Source organism: Hakea prostrata, chromosome 7 (assembly GCF_041222555.1).
Source record: "Hakea prostrata isolate BN-2017 chromosome 7, UWA_Hpros_2, whole genome shotgun sequence".
NCBI classification, from domain to species: Eukaryota; Viridiplantae; Streptophyta; class Magnoliopsida; order Proteales; family Proteaceae; genus Hakea; species Hakea prostrata.
Window position 1 is genome coordinate 10,821,294 of NC_142606.1, and position 24,503 is coordinate 10,845,796.

A 24,503-nucleotide genomic window follows, 5' to 3' on the forward strand; every position below is an offset into this window, starting at 1 on the left:
AGCCAAGGTAGAGTCTTCAAAGTACGGTTGTTAATAATAAGGTATTGAAGGTAATCGTAGTCATATTATATATATTAAATAAATCATGGAGTATTTTGGTCCCTTCAGCCTTTAAGTTAGGAATCTTAAATTTTTTTATAGAAATTGTTAATTGCTTTGAAATATGCTTATGTTCTAAAAAAACTCATGTTTAAAAAAAAATCATCTGTTTAATATACGTATTTTCAATATGTCTATCAGGCATATATCTTAAGTTCTTAACCATATAGATTTGTAAGGCACAAGGTACACGTATATCTTAAGTTCTTAACAAAACAGTGGAGATACTACTGGTTTCACATATAAAGCAAGACAAACAACTACTCAAGCATTCTTCATTTCCTAAACAAGCCACCCCAGTATATTTCACAGGAAACTTCATGACTTTGATAATCAACCCCTTCTTAAATAGCCATTATCTTCTGAAGATTCAAGTACACTAGCATTTCAAGCCTATTTACGACAAGCATCCCAACTATCACCTTTACATGGTATAGCAGCATTGTTTAGCCGTCAATGGCTGATCACTTCTCCACCTGTGGACCGAAAGTAACTTCTTGCACTACCTTGGCTCCCCTTCCCTTAGCCATGAATAGGCCAACATGATGCATTAACTCCTGCATTGTCACAGATGACAATTTTATAATTAAGTTAGAATGAAGCCAGTGCAGCTTCCTTATACTGTTATTACATACTTATTCTTAGAAATATTGGATTTTTGAATATCTCTACACCAAAAAGGGAAGCAAAATCTTCAAATCCTCGGGATGATGTTTCAGAAGTTTTTGAGTAATTGAGTGTTCAAAGAGTTTCAATGAAGGGCCATGGAACATCAGGCATAGGCACATGAAGCTACCACAGCATGATTTCTAGTCCCTAGGGATATCTTGGATTTTACATACAAATCCCCTCCTCTACCATTTTTTGGCTGTTGACCCAAGAAAATACACATATTTACTGCTGCATTACTGATGTGTTCTTCGCAAAGTACACATTACTGCTGCTTTACTCCTAATACATAAAACAATGATTGAAGTCTTCTGGATTTCAGAATAGAATGCAGCATACCAGGATTCTCTACATATGAGCCCCAATATTCCACCCTTTGCTCCACATAGTTCTCAACAATTTAGAGATTGTCCTTCAAAAATGGAATGACTCAAGAATGAAAATTTTGAAGTGCCCAGGAAACAAAAGATCATATATTTGAAGATCCAAATTAGTTGGATAATAGTAAAATCCAATCCCAATTGAGCATGAACTGGATCTCCAACAAAGTGACAATTGACTAACCACCCTCTCCTTTCCTTTTCCCCAATTCTCCCAGAAGAAAAAGAAGCAGAGGAACATCCCTGGCATCCCACTAAAGAAACAAAAGCGTCCAACACTTCAGATTGGGAGGCAAGAAAACTAAACTTCATTTGAAACTGACCAAAACATTCAATGTATGAATTTGTGCTAAGGTATATCTTTAAATACAGAGTGGGGGAGTTTTTCAATGGAGATTACCTGTGGATAATCCACAACTTCTTTGCTGTTTTCTCCAACCTGAATTGGACAATTAAATGTGGCACAGGCACGAGAGTACACCACCACATCCTTGAGAGAAGGAAGTAAACCATGATTTCTTGCAGATAATGTGGAAGCCACGAAATCGAAAACACAGATATCTGTGCATATGCCTATCACCAGGATCTACACAGTTCCAATATAAGTTAGCAGCCAGAAGATGCTTCTTTGGTAACTTAATATTATGAAAATAATACAAGACTATTCAAGTAATTAAATTATCATCAAATATTTGCATGTGAAACTCCTGTTGGAAAGTTATTAATACTTACAGCATTGATCTTATTGCTTCCCACCCAATCTATGAAGACATTTGAGCCATCTTTCTCTATCGAACCAATAAACCCATCCATGCAATCTTTGCGCCTAATTGTTACATTAGGTTCCTTTTCCAGCCATTGTAATGCTGGAAATCAAAGTAAAGACAAATATCATAAGGGCATAATGATTATTCCTCCATGCTTAGAGAAGGACACCATACCTGAAGTAGAGAAAAGAAGGAACTGTACCTGGAACCAAATTCGATTCTTCGGATCCAATTAAACAGTGAGAAGGGTAGGGAAGCTCAGGTTTATCTGGATGATGTGAATCAAGAAAAGCCATTACAGGCCATTTCTTTTCACAGAACACTCTGGCCAGCTTCACAGCCTCCTCTAGCATTCCAGATATTTGTTTATTGGGCTCTTTTGGAGCCTGTCAAAAGTCATGCATGGTCCAGAAACAAAGTCTAAGAAATTGCAATGAGAAACAAAAAGTTGGGCAATTGGGTCTGGAAACTGTTTCTTTATTTAATTAACTTTTTTTTTTCCAATTACGGAAATCCCTTCTGAAAGCAGACGACAAAACTTAGAACAGTGTGCAAAACCAACAAGACTTTGTCCTCCAGCCAGCTTAAATGATTAGAAGAGCTGATTAGAAGAGCTTTGAAACAAATGATTAAAGAGATTTTATTAACTGGAAGAGGGACTTGAAGTACATCTGAAGCTAAATTACAACTTTACAAGTATCCAAAAGAAAAGGAAAAGGACCAAAACCCAACAAACACATCATCATAACCAGCAGTAAGAACCCAGATGAGCCATACGGAAGTAATCAAGTTTAAAGAACAGAATTTAACAGAATCAGAGTTACCAAACCCAGTACCATCTCAGTAAAAACTAAACAGGGTAATCATAGAAACCCAAAAAACAGAGGAAAGTAAGCTCACCAGATCCCCAGCTCCAACAGTACAGAAGCCATTGATGACATCAACCAGAACAAGACCAGTGACAACTTCCTCAGACAAAACCAAAGATTCTTGCTTAAGGGGTAGCTCGTTCTTCAACAGATCAAGCGTCTGCAACCCCATCTCTAAAAGCCCAAGTCGGTTTTACACCACAGTCGATCACAAAAAGATGGAAAAGAAATAAGAATTGTGAAACGACCCAAGAGTCTCCATTTTGCTATAGTCGTATAAGGACAAAATCAAACTTGATAAATCTCATTTCACTTTCACTCGAAATATTCCATTTGGTTTTTATATATTCGGTTCGGTTTTGTTCTAATGGATTCGCTATTCCGATGAAGTTCGGACCAGTTTCATCGATTTGGGTCAATATTTGACAATCTTTCATCGATTATGATCAGATTCTACTGTATTTGTCCTAATTTGGTCTAACATGGGTGAAATTGATATGCATGCATAAATATCGTATTTAAGAGGAATATGCTCCAGTTGAATCTGATTTGAGTTGGTTGAATCAGTCGATTCTAATTCTGATTTAAAAACGTACTTAAACTATGTAACATTTTCTTTTTTTTTTGGTAGAAAAAATAAAAAAACTATGTCTACACTGAATGACAACATCGGAAACTTCTTCCACCAAATAAATATTCGAATCACAATATCACACCGTAGACGGTAGGTGTTCAAAATTATCTTCATGAATCTAGCTGTTTCAGGGTATATCAACAAAAATCTAGCTGTTTCAGGGTATATCAACATAAATCTAGCTGTTTTGTCTTTTTAATTTTTTCCTATTCCCCTTGTTCTCATTGTCCATCATGGATTTCTTGTGCGTAAGAAGAAAAATTTGACTGACAGTGTCCGTATATTGACTGTTTTAACAGTCTAAAATACAAAATGAGGGTAAAGGGGTGATTAGATTATAAAGGAAAACAGATTAACAGACAAGAGGTACTCATCATAATCATAACGTTTGAATAAGGGTAGCAATTCAATGATTTATTGGAGTATAAATAAGGCAAAGCAAGGATCTCATAAGGCTCCGTCCATCATCTTTCTCAACCCCAGAAGTCTCATAAGCGGGGTTGAGTTGGTTTGGGACGGTGGGTTACGATTTCTTGTTTCTGTATCTTTCGATTTGAATCTTGGGTATTTCTTGGTTATTTCCATACTGGAAGATTAATACATGTCTCTGCTTCTGCCGTCTTTTGCTTTCTTCTTATAGTAAGAGAAGACGAAGAGTCCGCATAGACGATAGACGACTTTGTTTTGGTCATTTTTAAGTACAGCATATGATGGGTGACAGAATCCCATCTGGGAGTTACTTCCAGTACTCCCCTTCTGGAGTCCATGCTTCTCCTCACAGGCCTTCATCTGCTTATTTAGATCGAGATAGGTCAGTTCAATTACCTTCCTTTCCTCTTTGTTTTGTATTATTTTTTATGGGTTTCTGCTGTTGACTGTTGTTATTGCTTCAATGCTGCTTCTGATTTCGGTTAGGTTTTAGGATCTGGGTCATGGGTTTATGAGGGTTTTTAAAGGATGATATCCTTGGGTCTTGATTTACTTGATTTTCCCCTTCCCGGTCATTGAAGAAAAAGATTGGAATTTATTTTTCTCCAGTGATTACTGAGCTGTGGTTTTGTGACTGTTCTTAAATCCGAATTTTTAATTTTGCGAGTGTTGTTTTCAGTGCTGCCCTTAGTTTGATATTCTTTATTCTTATATACCATATTGCTGTGACAGCGGGTAGCATTTGCTGCTGTTGCTTCTACTACTGCTATAAGTATAAGCATTATAATATAGTCACACCAGAAGTAGCATAATTGAGCTGTGTCTATTGATTCAGATCCTCCCCCCTACTGAAGACTTAAAGGCCTGGCAGTTGAGAGTGTCTGGCAAGCCCAATTCATTGTTCTTTATTTATTATTTTCTCTCTTGAATGATGGTCTCCTTGATTTGAAAGAAATATGTCTTCTGTACACAAAACAGATTGCGGACACTCACTGATTCTGTCCGCCTTTCAGTCTCTTTCTCACATGCTCTTCTTGGTATCTCACCATTGTTACTGTATCTTCCTATTTGGTATCTGTTTCACTTGCAGTGTTGTTAGAAATACTTCGTTTGGGAACCACTAGAAAATTTTTGAGTTAAATAGTAACTTTGGTGGTTGCTTCAATCTGTATCATAATGTTGTTATTTGTTGCTTTCTTGGTTCGTTTTCATACAGCAATGGAAGATATTTGGCTGAATTGTGTGCAGAGAGGCAGAAACTAGGTCCATTTATGCAAGTTTTGCCACTTTGCAGCCGGCTTCTTAACCAAGGTTAGTGGCATTTCTACCTTGAATTCGTTGTACTTCTATGGTTTGGTGTGTGTGTTTCTTTGTTGAATGCTTTTGCAGTTTGTTTTGAAGGAAGGGAGTCTTGTGAATAGCCTGAGATAATGGACAATCAATAAAATGGAGAATTGTCACTTTGATATGTTCATCTAAATTCCTTACAATGTCGACCAAGTATTGTATTTTGTTATTTTAGTCCATAAAATCTTTCAGTAGGGTTGGTTGTATTCTTTGTTTGATGCTTCGTTCTTAGGATTGGATGAATAAATTAACATCCGATAGACCATGCAATGTGCAGAGAGATCCCACTGATACTTTAAAAACCTGTCTATATTGGCCACTCAAATATAGGTAGGTTGTTATAAAATTGATATGTAAATATGTAATTATTGTCTTTGTCATGCAAAACATCTGTGGGTAATATATAGCGATCATGATGTGGTCATTCAGTGGGAAAGGTGATACAGGATCATGATCAACCATCATTTGTGTGGTTTGATCTTTTATTATGCGCTTTGATGGTATATGACTGCAAAACTTGTTTTAAGTGTTTTACTAAGGGGGTTGATGATGCTATTCATTTACTTGGTTAGTTTATATTTGTATTAGGGCCCATTGCTACTACTTTGGTGTTAGCTTGTTAGATTAAGTTTATTTTATTTGTAGACCTTTTTTTTTCCGAGGAGAAAAAGCTTAGTTTTAAGTTTGTTTGTTTGTTTTTTTTTTTAATTTTTTTTTTACCTTAATTTTAATTTCTTAGGGCACTTTTTGAAATCCTGTGTATGGAGGGGGCTCCTTATCTATTTAAGTTCTTATTTTTATTGTTTAGTTGGTTGAGTTAAGTAGGAAGCTTAGGTTGGTTAAACTTCTATTTTGTTATAATCATGTAGGAGGTTCGAGCTTACCCACAATTTGGAATTGTTAAATAGATCTGCTAGTTCCTTGAAAGCAAGTTGCTTGCTCTCTTGTTTCCATGTTTCTCTTTCCTTCTCTCAAATCTCTCTTTCTCTCCCCCCGCTCCCCCCCCCCCACTTTCTCAGACAGTATGCATTTTAGTAGTTTAGAACTCTTGACTACGAAACCCAATGATGATGTTGGTCTTGAGACTCAAATAGAAATCCCAATTTTTGTAGTCTTTCCTTTCTCAGACATTGGTCTTGTCTAGTATAAGATGGATAACAGCATTGGCAATTTGGATGTTCTAACCTTTCTTGGGCACTTTGGTTATAATGGTATTGGGTTGTGTAAGTGTGATTTGTGAGTTGTGACTTGTGAGTAACTACGTCTAACTATTTATTGCCTGGACTTGCAAATTTTATGCCTTATCCATTTGGTTGATTTTCGAATGTGATTGGAACTCGAAGTCCTCATTCTCGGTTTTAATTTACCATTTGAAGTATGATAAGGAACAAACGCTGTTGCTGCCTATAAATTGATACCCCACGAAGAGAGAAAACAAACCCAAGCAATTGCAGGAGTTAGTGTCACTACCTCATTTAGAGATAATGTACTCTAAGTACCCTTTCTGTCACAAAAATATTTTAAGTCGTTTTTCACTTGAGGTGGGTTCATGGCATTGATTGATGCAGTTTGTACTCTCTTTTTAAAGAGCAAGGGGCAGCCTTAAATTACCCAGAGAGAAGTGGTGAGGAAAAATGTGCATTAGGACTTTTTTCAACTATTACATTGAATAGAGCTGATTGTAGGTAAAGGATCTGCTTTGCTGAACCAGTTACTGTGTATAAGACTAATTAGTTTTTAGGTAAGTTTATTCTGTCTATAAGGAATTTTCGTCCATGGCAGCGCAGATATCATCCACGCATGCCACATGGATTTGAGCTATCCAACAGTGTACATTCACTCGGAGTTGTTTTGAGTGATAATTTAACTTAAATGGACATTTACCCATTCTTATTTAAGGAAGTTTTAGAAGAGAACCAGATGAAATTTAGGGAAGCTTTCACCAAAAAAGAAAGAAAGAAATTTAGGCAAGCTCAATGCATGCTCCACTTGGTTATATGGTGATATCCCTATGGCCGGTGACCCGAAACAGTTCTTCTCTGGCTCTGCTGTTGGTGTTGCGGCAGCACAGTGATTCCTCTCATCATCTCCATGCATCTAGTATGATACGCAAGGGTAGTTCTGGGTTGAGTACTTGAGTGCTATCTTTTTTCTTTTTGTGTGTGTGTGTGTGTTTAAATGCTTTGCTCTAACTTTCTTAACACATCACTATTATCTTTGTGTTTAGTACTTTAGTGTACATGCATTTCATTTTTCATTTTGTGTAGACAATATTTTTCCCCTAAATTAAATGATGATGATAAAGTTTGGTCATGTAGGTATGTGTAACTTGTGTTTGTTTGCCTTTTTATATGTGCTTTCTTGTTTCAAGCTTCAAGCGTGTGTTTTCAAAATATCTTCCCCACTTTCTTTAAAATACTTTCAATCTCCTGCCCTGCTAAATTCATGTAATTTTACATTCACAGTAAGAAATATAATATCTAAATCCACACTTAATCAGGGCGGTGCATTGGTGACTTCTGGGTGTCCAGGCACCTCCATCAGTCCATCGCCTTGGCTGCCTTGTTGGCCTTTCTTTGCCTCATGAGTCATTGACCCCTTAATATCTTGGATTGTCTAGATGCTGTGATAGCTATGTGTTTGATCTTGCTGTCTGATTAAATTTAATCATCATCAGCTGTTGGATGAATAGTCAAGAGGCCAGTGTAGCTCTTCGTTAGTTGAGCTGTTAATATTTTATGACATGAATTGTGCTCTACAGTCGATCATTTACCTTCTCTTGAGATTGCGCCATTGACCAGAAACTGTTGGAGCTGACCTTCGAGCTTAGAACCATGCTATTTGTTTTAGTTAACATTTTGTCTGCTGTTATTACAGAGATTGTACGAGTATCCGCTTTGGTACAAAATCAAGGTTTTGTGGATCATGAAAGAATTGAGCATGAGAGTCCACTGAGGTCAGCTGTTCCAAATGGTCTGCCCATGGATTTGGAGGAATGGTCTGTGATGCATACAGAGGTAACTTTTTTTCAAGCTTTTCCTCATTGGCATTATTCTTTCTAACTTAGAGGCACACATTTTGGCTGATCATGTCTTCTTATATCTTTCTTAAGTTTGCTTGATATGTTCAATTGCTTTTATTTTTTTAAATCAAATTGAGAAATTATTTTAGGCTAGAGGGACGCAGGACATGCGTGTCTTTTATGTGGGGGCGGGTCCATTGTTTGACATCCCAACCCTATAAAACGGGTGGGACTAGTTGTGTCCCACAGTTCAATGTAACATTTTGCCACAGGTGCAATCTTTATTTATATAGAGTCTGAACTATTTATTTTGTATATACCTAAAGTCCCTAGTTGGAGATTCCATTGCTAAGTCATCAACCTTTTTTGTACTTGAATAGTTGAATTCCATTAACAAATGAAGCAATGTTTAATCTTTTTGGTCATTGATCTAAAGTAAATTTCTAAATAACAAAATATGCTTGGGAGTAACTATGTCTTCTCCGGCGCTACCTTCCCCCCGCCCTCTCCCAGCCACCCCCCTTCATCTCCGCTCACCTTTGCCCCCCTGCTTCCCCCTCCTAAACCATGGAACACTCTGTTCACAAAGCCTACCCTCCTTGTTGACAATCTCAACCTCTCTTTCATCCCACCTTCATCTATCAATAACCAAACCCCTCTTGCACACTGCCCCTCTGCTTCTACTGCTCCTAGTATTAACCGGTGGAAATCGGCCATCATTGGCCAATTTCTTGGCCCCGTCCCTCCTCTTAATATCGTTAAGTCCTCCCTTACCAAACAATGGAATGCAAGCGGGCTTATGGAAACCGACCCGCTTGAAGCTAGTATCTTTCTTTTCAATTTTTCGTCACTAGACTGTCATTCTCAAGCTTTTGGAGGGATCACCATGGTCTATTGGAAAGTCCTAAATCTTCATCAAGCCTTGGTCCCCCTCCTCTCCTCTCCGTAGGATCAACTTTAACTCCCTTCCCCTGTGGATTAATCTCCCTGGATTGCCGCTCATATTCTGGAATTCCGACTGCCTTAGCCGTATCGGATCTGCTTTGGGGAAGCCCTTGCGTACTGATGCCAAAACCATTAGAATGGAAAGACTCTCTTACGCTCGCATTTGCGTGGACTTCCCTGCCACCAAACACCTTCCGGCGACTGTTTCCATTGTTGACGACAATGGCTTGAATTACAAACAAACATCATATATGACTGGGTTCCTCTGCGATGCGACCGATGCTCCTCTTTAGGTCACAAAGAAGCCTCCTGCTCATCAATTGTTTTGACTTCAGCCATCTCGGACCCTCAAAAGCATATCTCAAAGCCTTAAAATTTTTCTGCAACTCTGCCTCACAACGCAGACTCTTCGGTAGAGATGGCCCTGATCCCTAAAGTTCCTCTGAAGGCGATTGATCTCTATGAAAAAATTACAGTTGACATGAATCTAACTGATTCTTCCACTGTTGCCGCCAAATCAAGAATTTGAGCCTGGAAACCCTCTCCGACCGTTGTTGCTGACCTAGATGCTGTAGACGACGTTGTTGATCAAGATCGAGAAAGATCTATTGCCACCACTGCTGATCAAGGCTTTGCAGATGTTGCCGCTGCCACTGTTGTAAATTTTTGCCCCGTGATGGTGGTTCTCGATCGCCCCTGGTAGCCCACACTTACCGAAGAAGAAATTGGATAGTGACCTCTCCTTGCACATTGACCCAGATCGTGACTCCCTCAGAGAATATTTGTTAGCTCGCTGTAGTCGATGCTTCTGCTGCCACTGTCGAAGCCATGACTGCAGTGCCTTCCTCTCCTTCTGAAAATCTTCTCTCCTTTAACCAATCCCTTCAAAAGTCATCGATGATCTCTCTTGACCCACGAGATCTGCCATCCCTCTTCGGTGAAAACTTTTCCTCTGATCTCTCTGATTTCCCTTCACCGCCTCTCCATATTCCCACTTTGGTGAACGGCTTACCTAGCTCTCTTTCTAATCCCACTTCCTCTTCTCTCAACCTTATCCTTGATCAAAATGTCCTCCCCATTTTACTCCCTCCTAGTTGTTCCATCTTGGGCCCTTCACCCCATGGGCCCAAGTGCCCAACCTTTCTGGCCCATGCCCCTCTCCTCACTCTTTGCCCCATGGGCCTATTCTAATAAACCCTTCGGCCCATTCTTCCTATCCTTTCACTTATTCCTTCTCTCACCCCTCATCCTCGGACACCCCTTCCCTATCTTCAGCCATAGATTTAAACCCCTCTAGGCACGCTATTGTGTCTCCTACCCCCCTCCAGGCGCACGATCTTGACCGTGCTAGGTGTAAAAGAAGTAACCGTCCTATTAAAGGGCACAACCTTACGGTGACGACTTCTTGATTGAGCGCAAGTCTTCAAAGAGAAAGAAGGAAAGGAAAAAAATCCACAAAATAGTTTCCTTTTGGTCTCTGTCTGGCCCTTGTCTTTTGGCTATGTCGTAGTTGCTATGTCTATTCGCTTTAGCTTTGCTTTATTTCGTTTAGTTGTTTGTTCACTCTTTCGTTTTTAATGAATTTATTTATTCATCCAAAAAAACCTTTTTTGTACTTGCTGATGTTGGAGGGTACTGGAATAGTAAAAGGCTTGTCTTCTAGTTTCTCAGATATTTTCTATGAAAGCAAGATTTTGATTTTGCAGTTAGATATTTAGAACCTGGTATTTTGTATACTCAAAAGAATTCTTTTTCCTTTTTCTTTTGGTGTAAGTAATACTCAAAAGAAAATAGAGTAACATTAAACTAATGCTGCACAGCCTTGGACTGATCTAGATCTGTTTGGGAGTCCGAATGAGATGCAGTCCAATTAAATTAAATTATGGGTTTCATAGGATATTGAATTATTCTAGCTTTGTTTATTGAGTTTGTTTTGTTATTTTCATTTTAGATTTCCATCTAGGTATTAATTAAATATTGAGGTTATTTGATCTAGGGGTCTTATTTTGTCTTAAAAAATTGAAGTAATTATAGATTTTTTTTTCCTTCATGGATTTGAAAGATTTATTGAAGTGAGTTTGTGCGTGTGGTACTCTTTTCCTCCCTTCTTAGTTCTTTACCCCTTTTCTTCTCTATTTTGGCCCCCATTAATGTTGGATTCATAGGATCATATAGGATATAGTTGACCTAGTTCTCAAAAGTTCTCTGACACATGAAACTTGTATGCCACTGTACTTCAGAAGTGGAGAATTCAAAGAACTAATCAAGAAATAGTGGCCAATTCCAAGATCATTGCCTTTCGCTAGATTATTTGACTACACAACAGCTTGCTAGATTACTGAACAATTGGAAGCATTAACTGAGTCCTTTGATTCCAATTAGAAAGAATTTGACAGAAAGCTTGGTTACATAGAAATACCTAGAGGCTGTATATCTATGTTAAATAATTTAAAATTTTCAAAATCTTTGAGAAACATCACTAGTTTTGACGTGAAACAGGAGGCGAAGCCCAGAAGCAGCATAACGTTGTGTGTGAAAGTGCACCCCTAAATGATGAATTTGGTGGAAATTTCACTAATTTCAGTCTAACCAAAATGGGATTGAAATGCTAATTTTTGAACTTTTGCTATTTTTAACTGGTAAATGTAGGAAACTGTTCCAACTTGAGGTACTTAAAATCAAGATATCCCATGCATGTATTGATTGTGATTAAGAGGGAATATTAGTCAGTTCTTCCAATATCTTCATTGATCAACCCAAAACCAGATTTCCGAACTAGGCTGTAGAGGGGTATTTTGGGTGTTTCTAATGGTTGGATTTAGATAAAAATTTAAGGGGTTGGTGTGTAGGTCCTAAAGAGGACACGGTGTGAAAATTGACTAAATTTGACGGCTGGTTTGAGAATCGTAAATTTGGTAGGAGTTTTAATCCTAGTATAGCTATGGTAATTGATCTAGATGCTTGAGTGGAACTGTAACTTGAGGGGAATGTAGACCTAATATGGGGGAAAGGTTTCCTCCAAGTTTGAGTCAATTACAACAGTTGGATTGGCATAGATTTAACTTGGAAAATTTGGCTGCCTAAGGGGTTTTAAGAATCAAGAAAATAAAATAGAAGGATGAGATTCTATGAAAAAAAATAATAATAAATAAAGGTGAGATGGAAAGGCGATGCAATATGCTGCCTGCCACTTACATGGATGTATTAGCCTTGCCTAGAACTGTGGAGGACATGGAATCACTTGAGTGAAGGTTGAATCCATTGCCATATGGGAATCCCTGCTGGGCTTCACGAGAGACTTCCAAAACCCCATTCTCATGCTCTTGGAGGTTCCTTACCAATGGTAAGAGCATTATTCTCCATGTATCAGCAAAGAACTATTACATGCGTAGGACCGTAGCCTTATAATTGTAATCATACTTGTACTTGAAGTACTTTACTGAACTGAAATATAATTATAAAAATATGGACAGTCCTTAACAGGGACTAATTTGGTAACATGTATCAGCCCTTATAAGGATTATTTAGTTAATGTGCACAAGTATTATTAGAGCTGATCTAATTTAAACAACATAAAAAACCTGTTTTATTACAGGTCTTATATACTAAACTTACAGGCCTATAGAAGAGACCCATGACCACATAAACATATGAAACCATGGTTCAACCCTCGTATCTATCAACTCTAGGTTGATTTTAAAGGAAAATAGGCCAATTCGGTGCCAAACCTGCATCAACTAGGATAGGATCCATCCCTGGCGAGTGGCTCACATCATTCATGCCGCACTGGGAATGAGTGGAGTAAATCTGCTTTTGTGCTTGTCCTTTGGTTAAGTTGCACATCTATTGATTGTGACACCACAGCATGGGATGACAGTGGTTGGTAATCTTTGAACTCAAAAGTGTTTAGCAAAGTCAACTGTGCATGTATTCATCTATCCTTTTCTTTGAAGAAATCGAGGGTTTCTGAATAGCTTTATAAACTATTTGAATCTCCCTAAAATTAATGTGAAGCTTTGTCTATCAACTAGAGAGAGAGAGAGAGAGAGAGAGTTTTTTCTTTACATTATTCATTTTAAGAACATGCTTAGACTATGAGACTATGTTGCAAGTGGCTGTCTTTGGCTTCTACTGATCATGTATTAATTGTGAAAATGTTTTCTTCCCCCCTTACTGTATCTTGTTTCAGGAAAATGGTATTCTGCAAAGAATGGGTGCCTTCCCAGCTTCACCAATTGGTTGGCATGGGGCACCTGGAGTTCCAACCAGTCCTGTTGTGAAGAAAGTCATTAGGCTAGATGTTCCAGTCGACAAATTTCCTAATGTATGTTATGAATATCTCTTTGCATCTCTCTTTCATACTCACTCTCATTTCTCCTTTATAAATTCTGATGACCAAGAGTTGGATATTGTGCTTTGAAATTACTCCAATTTTTTATTACTGGCAGTTCAACTTTGTTGGCCGACTCCTAGGACCACGAGGGAACTCTTTGAAAAGAGTTGAAGCTACAACTCAGTGTAGGGTGTACATAAGGGGTCGAGGTTCTGTGAAGGATTCTGCCAAGGTATGTCGAAAATTATCTAATTCTCAAAAGAAAATGTAAAGTTACATCTCAGTAAACGTGTAGTTGAAAGATGAAATTGAGTGGAGTGGGTGGATGCAAGATATAATTTTCTTTTTTTGGGTGAATAAAATATATTAAACTACAAGATATAATTTTGTTGTTCACTCATCTTTGAATATCTTAGTCTGATAGACATTGAAATTCTCTTTCTTTCTGGTGCTTTACTGTACCTATGTAGCAAGGTGTAGGAGAAGTCTGACACATAGGCATAAAATGTGAATATGTGGTACTGTATGATAAGCTTTTAAAAAAGGAGATGTTTGACACATAGGCATAAAATGTGAATATATGGTACTGTATGATAAGCTTTATAACTATCCCCTTCGTTTAAGTTTTCCGTGTGAGACTGATATAGTTGAGGCTGCTGTGTGAGTTTAAATAGTAGAAACAACATGGGAAATCAATGCTCTGAGTGTCAAATGGAGTGCTATGTTGCATTGCCTTGAATTCTACAATCTAGTGTATTTCCATATCCCCTGACAACAGGTTATCAGTTGCCATACATTTTTTTTTCTTTCTTCTCTTTCTCTTTTTCTTTTCCTATTTCTGTTGTCAATTATTTTCCTCCTTGTGTGGGTTACTGTATTTCTATGTTGATTATTGTTCTAGAAAAGGAAATGTTTAACTTTTAAATGATGCTCAAATAGCTGTGTTCCGCATACTGTCTTGTTAATGTGCACTCCATTCCATAAACATTCTCTGCTAGCATTCATGCAATCATTCTATTGTCAATTTATGGATAATTGATTAATGTCACCAACATAAATTGGAACAAAGTTTTCTGTGATATTATGATTTGTTTGAGGGAGAAATAATGGTACCTAGTCATGTGCGTGTGGCCTCTGCACACACAACTAGGTAGCATCTCTTTCCTTTTGTTTATTCAGGCTGCAGTTTTGGAGATCAACTCAGGAGTCAACATGTTTTATAGTAAATGGTTTATAACTTCAGCAACTCTGGGATGAAAAATTAGGGGTTAAAAGATTATGAGATGGGTTCTGCAAAGTGATCAATCTAGGCATCTAGGATCACTCATCAGGTAGCGAGGTAATATCAAAGATGACGTCCCATATTGAACAAGAGTAGGTTGAATGAAGTGGAGAGGTGCATCCGGAGTATTTCTTGAACAAATAAGTTCTCTAGGTTGGCTCCTAAAAATATGCTGGAGTTTTCGAGTCCGGATCAGCGACCCGTACGGGGAGCACAAAGTGCTCCCCCCACGCTTCCTGACCACAAACATCAGTGGGGCCCACGGTGAAAAACACTTTTTGGAAAAAATAAAAAAAGTTTTTTTTCCCAGTGGGACCCACTGATGTTTGTGGTCAGGAAGCCATGGGGGAGCACTCTGTGCTCCCCCGACGGGGAGAAGATCCGGATTCGGAGTTTTCTGGGCCATTTGGGACTCCGAAGGGGATTTTACCCCGTATAGGTTTCGACCACCTTTTAGGGCTGTAGGAAGGGGCTGATTTGGGCCTCCTTTCTGCCTTGGCCCTATGGGGGAGATCCTGATTACATCAACTCCGCTCAGTTTTTCTTTGTTTGCCCGTTTCTAAGCCCATTTGGATCTACAACCTTGTTGATTGGCCCCGGGGTAGACGTCCTCAGCCATTCAAGACGGAGTTCCTCTGGCTCGCCTCCTCTTTTGGTGGCTCCTCCAACGTTGACAGTGTGTGGAAGCTCCTTTTAGTGCTTGTGTTGCCCGCCCGTATTTGGTTGGAGTGTGACCTTTGCAGATGCACCTCTAAATCTCGTTCTCCTGAGCAGATTTGGGAGGCCACCTACAAGGATGTCAGCTCCAAGCTTTGTCTTCTTGTGCCCAAACCATTGTTAGATTCCTCAAGAATAGGCTCATTGTTGTTACTGGGGACTAGATTCTTTTCTGCTTCTCCCTCCTAGGATTGATACCCCAGTTACTCCCCCTTCTCTTATCTTGTATTTTTCACTTTTGGGCTGTTTATAATATATTTTGTTGACCCCCCCCCCCCACAACAACACACTCAAAAAAAAAAATAATAATAATAATAATTTGAGCATTTGATTTTCGTTATTTTCTGAATCATTTTCAAGTGCTATTGAAACTTTTATGAGCTGTTCAAATAAGTCGGGAAAAGAAATATATGGTTGTGTTTGTCTTTTATTGCTGAATTTTGTTCTAATTTGTTGTTAGTGGGACAGATGAGCCATCGGGTTTCTATCAGTATGGGATCGCTGCACATGTAGAATGCCCTGGGACCCAGCCCCGTGAAATATGAAATTGAGTCTTCAAAGCAATTACTTGCACAAGCCTGAAAGTTGGGACCTGGAATTGTCTCCAAACCACAATACCCTTGTAGAACTTGGCATGGGTGGGATCAACACTAGATAATGGCCTTTTTGCTTGTCTCGAAACCATAGAACCCTTTTTTTTCAGTGCAGCTTTTATGTTGGTGCTTTTCACATTAGCCTACTAAAACTAACCCGAGTTTGTGAAATTTGAATGCATTTCACTGGTCTTCTGGAGGTGATAAGAGTTAAATATATTTTTGTAACTTTTTTGATTGATTGATTCTAAATAGCAGTCTATTTGTTGGAGGATTTATTTCCATTGACAACTGAAATTGTTCTCATTATATTTGACCTTTGCAGAATTTTCTTTCTTACTTCATTAAGAAAGTATTGACCATCTTCCTTTTTTCTGTATTATCATTTGACCTTCTTTATTCTGATGGAGCTTCTGATTTCTTCTAGGAAGAAAAACTCAGAGATAAACCTGGATATGAGCACTTAAATGAGCCTTTACATGTTCTGGTGGAGGCTGAGTTTCCTGCAGAAATGATAGATTCGCGTCTGAATCAAGCTGTGTCGATATTAGATGACCTTTTGAAGCCTGTGGTATGGAATGATATCCTTTTCCATCATTGTCATTTTTGTTGCTGCCTTCTTATTGCTCACATACCTGTGCATGTCTTTACTTTCTTAGGATGAATCATTGGATTACTACAAGAAGCAACAATTGAGGGAATTGGCCCTGCTAAATGGCACATTGAGGGAGGAAAGCCCTCACATGAGCCCAAGCATGTCCCCCTTCAATAGCGCACCAGGGATGAAACGAGCCAAGACAGGACGATAGCTCCTATGTTATAGTTGAAGCAACTTTAATTTCTTCCCGGGGTTGATAATCGATATAATGCACTGGTGTCAGGATATAGTCTCTTAAGGACTCAACTATCTTGCAAGCACCTTGGAAGGCTGAGAAATTTCAACTGGTTACTGGTAATGTTAGAATGGATTAAAGATTTGGATCTGAGCATATCTCAGATGGGTTTCTGTTCAACAATATTGTGCCATAAGCTGTTAATCTTTTGTTAGTTATCTATTCTTTGTTGTATCATTCCCCTAAAATTGTACTGAGCCAATTTTATAGTGTATGGGGTGGGTCCATTCAGTGCTTCCCTGATTGATTTTATTATTGTACTAACAGATCCTCAGACTAAGGTTTTGTGTACTTGGGATGCAGTCTTTGAAATCTTCTACTTACACATGCATAAGTTTATTCATGTATGGTGTGACTTGTGAGTGTAAACATGAATCTCATAGTTGTATTATAAATTAATTCGTTTAGTTTCTTATATTACTTAAATCTTCTGGGTTTGCAACATACTAGATAGGCTTGCTTCCCACCTGCATTGTGCAGTTCTTTCTACTGTCAATAGGTTCTAACTTCCTGAGTGCCTGGTGCTTTTGACTATAAAAAGGTTTTTTTGAATTCCTTGCGTTGACTAAATAATCTTCTATACAGTTTCAGCCCTGTTGATGTTTCCATGTAGATTAGTACGCCAAATTTATTCTTACCCAGAAGAAAAATAGAGTTCAACATGGTATTTTCAGAATAAATTATATATATATACCCTGGAGTTGCAGATAATTTTGGAACTAAACTTACAAAAATAAGAGCAAATTGCAAAGGTACTTTACAATTTACTATTTGTTCAACATCAGTTTGAGTGAAAATACCTATGTACCCCTGCTTCTGCTTAATTTCCTGAAACGAAAACTCAAGGGAGCCTCCATCGTAGAGCGATTCGATCGTTGCAAATCAATCGCGAATCTCTCAGACATTCTACTTTCTACCTTTTCCTGGTTCTACTTTTGCAAGTACTGATGATTCCAGTCTCTAGGGTTTCTGTCGATTCTGGAACTGATGTCAGTAGGTTGAGATCTAGAAGTCATTAAATGGGTAACTGTTGTTCATAGGGATTTGGAATCACCTGTGCACAAAAACTACAGTGAAGTAGGGGCAGGGAAGGAAAGACCTGGTGGAAAATAGGAAATCCTAATTCGATCAAATGAAAAGTGCACCACCTAAATTAGTTCTAGATTAGTCAAGGGAGAAATTGAGAATGAGAGCGATCAAAGGAGACACGCTGGCGATGCATAGGATGGAAGCTAATGATGAGGAAGGAGACGCAGAGAAGAGATTCATGTACATGATCAGTAGCTTTAACTCCTATATATCGATCTGATGAGATGCATAATTTGATCAAATGCCTGTGAAAGGGTATCCTGTAAATCATGAGTGGGAAGAGAAATGTGCACAGCAGAGAATTTTTTCCGTCTTAAAATTCAGAGAAATCGAAATCAAATTCGAAAATAAAATAGAAGAAGCAAGAAGCAGAGCAGGAAAAGGGGAATTTTGTGGAGAATGCCAAGTAGCAAACCAATTGAATTCACAATAGCAATCAGAATATGGAGAAAGAGATCGGAAGATATATATGCGTATAATTTTGGATTCACATCCTCTACAATTGTCACTCTCTGTAATTTCTATATGTTAGAGCAAAATCTTTAAGTAGGGCAAAACTACAAAAAAAAAATTGAGAACAAAACCTTGTTTTTTTGACTCTTCAACGTTTGCATTGCTCCCATTGTCGTTTTAACAATATTTTAGAGATATCCCATATCCCAAACCAATATTAACCAATCAAAACCAATAAACTTAATATATTTTTACTACTTCAACTGAAAGCAACCCAAAATCAAAGTGAAGATATATAATATATTATTCACCCAATGATACTAAAGTTATTTTTTATTATATAATATATTATGCCTCGCAGTAATCAAACAAAAACTGTTCATCACTCATATTATCATAATGGACTATTCATAAGTGTTTCATAAACATAAATATACACTATACCTTAACGATTATTGGAGAGAAATAATTATCCATGTTAACAGTTTTAAGATAGAAAGTTCTTGCTTTAAGCTAGAACTCAAAACAGTTCTTCTCACTCAATATGTCCCTAGCTAGGCCAATGCCACAGTCAATAATTGAATTACAAGAAGGAGAGAGAGGTTCACGTTCAGCCACACCATGGAGATCCATTCAGAGACGTGTTATTCCTTCACCCTTACCTGTTACGATGAAAAAGACAATTTACTTTATAGATAAGAAGGGAATTTTCTATAATAGAGAAAAAGATTTTTCGTTTGTATTTATGGTCTTATTGAATTTCATCTCTCTTTGGAACCTGCTAGTTGCAGGTTCAAACTTTGTGAGCTTATATGAAACATAATTAAGAAAGAGATCTTACAGTGGAAATAATGATCATTTTCCATGTATGAAACTTACGAATTCTTGAAAATTGAAAGAAATCTACTAACCCAAGATGGAGAGCTGTCTGACTCTGATCAGGATGAGAGTAAGCAGGACCTGCTTCTAACATATTCACTTGATAGTAGTTCCTGGAATCATAAGACTGGATCGGCTCAAACTCTTGCCCTGCCACCATATTTGCTTGCTGTGCGCGCTCATTTTCAGATATCTGAGTTTTGACAAAAAACCAGATGTTACAGAACTGAAAAAATGGAACCCTTAGTTGAATATCTTCTTTAGTTCCAACATTACATGAAGAAAAAAAAATTAACAAATTCATGCATGAATCTCTTGTAACTTGAATGGTACCCATTATACTAATCTGTGATGTTATGATTCTTATCCATTCTGTTGGAAAAAAATGAACAAATTCACGCATGAAAAATCTTGTAACTTAACATAGTACCCATTATAGTAATCTGTGATCCTATCCCATCTCTCTCTCTCTCTCTCTCTCTCTCTCTCTCTCTCTCTCTCTCTCTCTCTCTCTCTCTCTCTCTCTCTCTCTCTTCTGCAAATGGAAACCTGATTGCTTTTGGGTTATTCAATGGTTGAATGGAAGCGATCAAGATGAAAGATGTGATGCCAAATTGACATACCTTAGCTCGCAGGTACATATTGTCATTCTGAAGCTCCATTTCCTGTATCGCGAGTAAGAGAATCAGTAAAACATTCAATTAGTTAACAGTTTGGTAAAACTAAAGTCGTCAAAAAAAGGAAAACAGATACAATAAATCTTACCCTTTTCTGCATGTATTCGATTTCAGCGAACAATAGTTCATGCTAGGGATAGAGACAAATAAAAATTAACAGAAAATGTTAGCAACACTCATAAAAAAATGTACTATATCTGTAGGCCAGGCCTTGCAAAATGTAACATTTTGAAGATCAATGCAAGGGAAGTTTACAGTAATTCTTGGGACTTCATATGGCTCAACTGGGTTGTCTAAATGTGTCTAGTAGTTAAATCAGCTAGCTTAGGTGATCTCTCTCTCTCTCTCTCTCTCTCTCTCTCTCTCTCTCTCTCTCTCTCTCTCTCTCTCTCTCTCTCTCTCTCTAAATGTTCATAAAATGATATATACCTTCTTGGATCTTATGCGTGTCATTCCACGTTCAAGTCGGTTCTCCAATTGCTTCAGTTCCTTGACAGTTAGAGAACCAAGTGAATCACCCATCAGATGTCTACACAACAAAAGGAAGAAGAGCTCAGAAGAGACCATGGAAAATACTCCTGCAATGTGTGAGTGAACCAATGGCATTCAAGGAATCCTAAGGGCAAAACATATACAAAATTTCGAAACCCATCTTGGTCTAAAACATACTGGATTAGAAGAGTGATGAGGTCATCAACATTTCTCATGCAAAAAGAAAATCAAAGCTATTTTGTTTTAACAATACTGGTTGAGAGATTATCTTGGTGGATGTATACCAAGAAACTAAATTTTCATAGAAATATAATTCTGAAAGTTGCAGAATTAGAACGGGGTTAATACCTGTTTGCATTCGTCAGGATCTGTATTTGCTGGCGCAACTTTGTAGCTTCTTGTTGATAGTACTGCAACAGATCCATCGATCACCACGAAGAAGATTTAAGTAAACTACTCTCAATGTTCAATGGTCAATGGCTACAAATTAAAAATTTTGTTAACAGTAAAAACTGCTTACTTGAGCATTTGCCTCCGCAACAGAAGTAATGCTTGAACTATCTGATGAGACCTTCTTGTACCTGTCTATTGTCGATTTTATGCTGTAGGCAAGCAAAGCGACACTAAACTTTAGAATTTCATACATATAAAATATAAGAATTAGATAATCCTTTGAGATAATCTAAACTAAAATAGAAAAAGTTTCCTTGATAGGAGTAGTAGGACACCAGGTATAAGGGGTCGATGATCAAGATATCCAATTTTATAAAGCTTTGAATACATAAGAAATGGCCGACCAATTATCCCTCCAAAAAATTACACTATCGTTATCTTTTGCCCTAATAATATAATCATACAAATTAAACATGGTAGAGTAGCTGATTTCCCATGATTTACTTGATACCCTATATATCCCTATATATATATAAGCTGAATTGATTATTTTTCTACCTGGTGTTTCAGTTAGCTATTAGTGGGAAGTCATATCCTTCAATGACTTGAGAATTCTTCCATTACATTATCTTCATCTTCTACTTTTGCCCTCAGACCAGCAAAAGGTACTCCAACATGGAACAAAGGGCAAAATATAGAAGCTGCCAAACTCATAAGTTCTCCCTTTTTCTCCGCGAGAGAGAGAGAGAGATTCAGGAATCATGATCACGTCAAAAGGGGAGTGGGAGGTGGAAGAGTGCAGGAAGCATGGGCAGGTGAAGCCTTTTCTAGGGAAAAGAGAAAACAAAGGTGGTCATTGAGAAAGTAACACAGAGAGCTATTTAGATATACTTAAAGGGGAATGGGTGCAAATTGCTGCAAGACTTCTGGTAGACATGTCTGTCAGTGCATACTTCACTCTTGACAGAAAAACATTACAATGGACATCATGAAGAAACAAAGCTCCATAAATACTAATGAAGAATACAGCTTTGAACCATTTGGATCTTTTCACAGAGATTAAATGTGGGTTTCAAGTTCTGATACTACATGTACAGTAAAGAAAGACAGTGACTATGAGCTAACATGATGAAACGATGGTTTAATATCCCTATGATAGTCAACAGTCGGAATCTTCTGATGTCAAGCAAGTATAGAAGACCCACCAAAGCTAACCAATCGATGCTTCATTAATGAGTTAATGTAAAATTATGAAAGTATCCTTTATCATCTTCTGGGTTTTCTCTTCCGATTGGCACGTGGGTTTTGAATTTTGATACCCATAAAAGGAAAGGAAAAGCTGGCAATAAAGAGAAACGTTACACAGTGGTGCTTAAAATGGTGAAACTTGGAACCCTAGAATAGTTGGTGATGAAAGAGGAGTTTTGAGAAGAAGAGCAAAACTAATTTAAGTTTTCTGGTTAAGAAGCAGTACCAAGTACCATGGGAACCTGAACAGTTTCATGCATTTGTACAGGTACAGAAAGAACAAAAACAATATGAGGTCCCAAAGAAGAGTACCAATCTTCTCCTAAATTAAGAGGAGAGAAATTTACAATGGTTGGGTGCAGAAAGTCAAGTATGAAAGCTTGAAAACAAAAAACAATAAAGGAAGCAAATGAACTCAAGGGACCCATGAATAGGAGCAAATTCAAAGAGAATCATAAACCCATGTATTCATCAAGGAAGCAAATGAATTAAGGAAGGAAATATTACAATATAAAGAAGAGAAGAAGAATAACTGTAACCCTATTTCTTGGGACACATAGGTTAAAAAAAAGGGAAATATAAAGAATTGTAGAATTGAGGCTCCTTTCTCATGATCAAGAGAATGTCAGTGAGCATTTATTGATTTTCATAAGATCCATATATACTTCAACATTAGATTTCATATTGTTTTATTTTTTATTCCAATCTAACAGAGAAATAGCAAGATCTCTGAGAAATCACTAGGAAAATATGAAATTCTATGGTGTTCCATCATTCCTCATTAAATGATGGGAAAATGAAAAAGAAATAGAATTTCTTCTCTATCATTCCGTATTCATTCAATAGGATATGTGATGTCTATAGTCATGCTGAAATGAATGTCAGATCAATGTAGTGAAAATTAGTGAGAACTCTTTTATGGGAAACAATTTAATTAACTAGATTCAGAAGATCATTGTCACTTCTGAATTTACTTTTACCTTCTTTGATTCACTTTTGTCTGGAAATCCTAAGTTGATCCAAACCTCCAAAATATCAAAAAAGGAAGACCTTCTAGTTCACAAAAAGCTGCTAAATCAAAACCACAAGACAATTGCACCCAAAATAAAGAAAATCTGGAAACCACCACCCTCACCCAGAAAAAAGAAGAAAAAGCAAACTCAATTATCAAAAATTATTTCCACAGATGGAAAGAAAGCAGAACCTGTTATTGGAGTATTCATAAAGTCGACCGCGACTTGAGAAGACGATAAGAGCTACTTCAGCATCACAGAGGACTGATAACTCGTAAGCTTTCTTCAGAAGTCCATTCCTTCTCTTACAGAAGGTGACCTGACGGTTTGTGGTGTTCTCAATCCTCTTGATTTCAATCTTTCCTCTCCCCATTTGGAAGAACTAGGTCTCTTGCACCTGCTCCTAGTGATGACCTGAATAAAATTTTACAAAAGAAAAGAAAAGAAATTTCCTGTTATCTTATGTGATTCTTTAACAGTGTGTAATTCTTCAATAGTGCACGAGTGTTGTCAATCATATCAAGATGGAAGTGATGCCTAAAGATATTACAAGGGTTATTAAGGATGCCCCTTGTAAACCTAGATTTCGTTTCTTTGGGTAATCTTGGTCTTTTGAATTGGGTTTTTTTCTGTTGACAGCTGAAGGTGAGTGAAGCTGAGCTTGGTCTACTTGTATCCTTTCGCTTATTGCCTTAACGTTGATCATGTACTCTCTTCAAAAAAAGAAATATCTTTTGTATGATCTTCTCAGAGAAACAGAAAAAGTGTATATAAAATTATACATAAAATGACGATCAAAAAGAAAATTGGAAGAAGTTGATAACATAGCAGCAAAGAGCAAAGAATTCCCACGTAATTCTATATATGAAGAACAAGCTCTCTAGGAAGTTGAACCAGAAAAATATGATGGGTGGTTCTTGATGAAATTTTGAAAAGAAGTTTGCAATAAGCTGTAAAGCAACTGTTCCTCAAGCCCTTACACCAAAAAAAAAAACTGATCCTCAGGCCCTGGTAGGATTAAGTCTTTAACTCAAAAGCTAACTGTGGAATTAGTAGAGGACCAACAGAAAAACGCAGAGTTTCATGTCTCTAAGCAGATCTAAGAGAATATAATATCAGCTAAATATGGAATTACACTTTGTTTTGTTGCTGCGAAAGGGTGTTCAGGGAGACTGAAAATTAACTTGAAAAAAAAGGAAAAAAGAATGAAAGGAAGCTAAAACTCTCTTTTAATTACTACCCAAAAGAGTTTAGAAGAGCTTTTCCTTTTGGATTTCGCC

The 24,503-nt window shown here is 37.5% G+C and overlaps 3 protein-coding genes across 4 annotated transcripts; 1 reads left to right on the forward strand and 2 right to left on the reverse strand.

Moving 5' to 3' along the window:
- Positions 1 to 272: 272 nt before the first annotated feature.
- LOC149009699 (nicotinamidase 1-like) lies at positions 273 to 3,031 on the reverse strand. The gene is made up of 5 exons (XM_089162261.1): positions 2,816 to 3,031; positions 2,118 to 2,301; positions 1,881 to 2,014; positions 1,549 to 1,734; positions 273 to 656 (listed from the first exon to the last, which is right to left on the reverse strand). Exons 1-5 carry the CDS (start codon positions 2,954 to 2,956, stop codon positions 564 to 566), a joined length of 738 nt encoding a protein of 245 aa, XP_089018387.1. The 5' UTR covers positions 2,957 to 3,031; the 3' UTR covers positions 273 to 563.
- Positions 3,032 to 3,537: 506 nt separating this feature from the next.
- LOC149009700 (KH domain-containing protein At1g09660/At1g09670-like) lies at positions 3,538 to 17,399 on the forward strand. 2 transcript variants are annotated; one of them, XM_089164294.1, is made up of 8 exons: positions 3,538 to 3,784; positions 4,059 to 4,229; positions 5,064 to 5,158; positions 8,072 to 8,211; positions 13,351 to 13,485; positions 13,610 to 13,726; positions 16,514 to 16,657; positions 16,746 to 17,399. In XM_089164294.1, exons 2-8 carry the CDS (start codon positions 4,126 to 4,128, stop codon positions 16,893 to 16,895), a joined length of 885 nt encoding a protein of 294 aa, XP_089020420.1. In that variant the 5' UTR covers positions 3,538 to 3,784; positions 4,059 to 4,125; the 3' UTR covers positions 16,896 to 17,399. The 2 variants fall into 2 exon arrangements, with proteins under 2 accessions (XP_089020420.1, XP_089020419.1); XM_089164293.1 differs by lacking the exon at positions 3,538 to 3,784 and adding an exon at positions 3,805 to 3,936.
- A 1,766-nt stretch (positions 17,400 to 19,165) lies between these two features.
- LOC149009701 (agamous-like MADS-box protein AGL11) lies at positions 19,166 to 23,596 on the reverse strand. Its single transcript, XM_089162372.1, has 8 exons — positions 23,415 to 23,596; positions 21,090 to 21,171; positions 20,918 to 20,979; positions 20,507 to 20,606; positions 20,166 to 20,207; positions 20,024 to 20,065; positions 19,363 to 19,593; positions 19,166 to 19,183 (listed from the first exon to the last, which is right to left on the reverse strand). Exons 1-8 carry the CDS (start codon positions 23,594 to 23,596, stop codon positions 19,166 to 19,168), a joined length of 759 nt encoding a protein of 252 aa, XP_089018498.1.
- Positions 23,597 to 24,503: the final 907 nt, after the last annotated feature.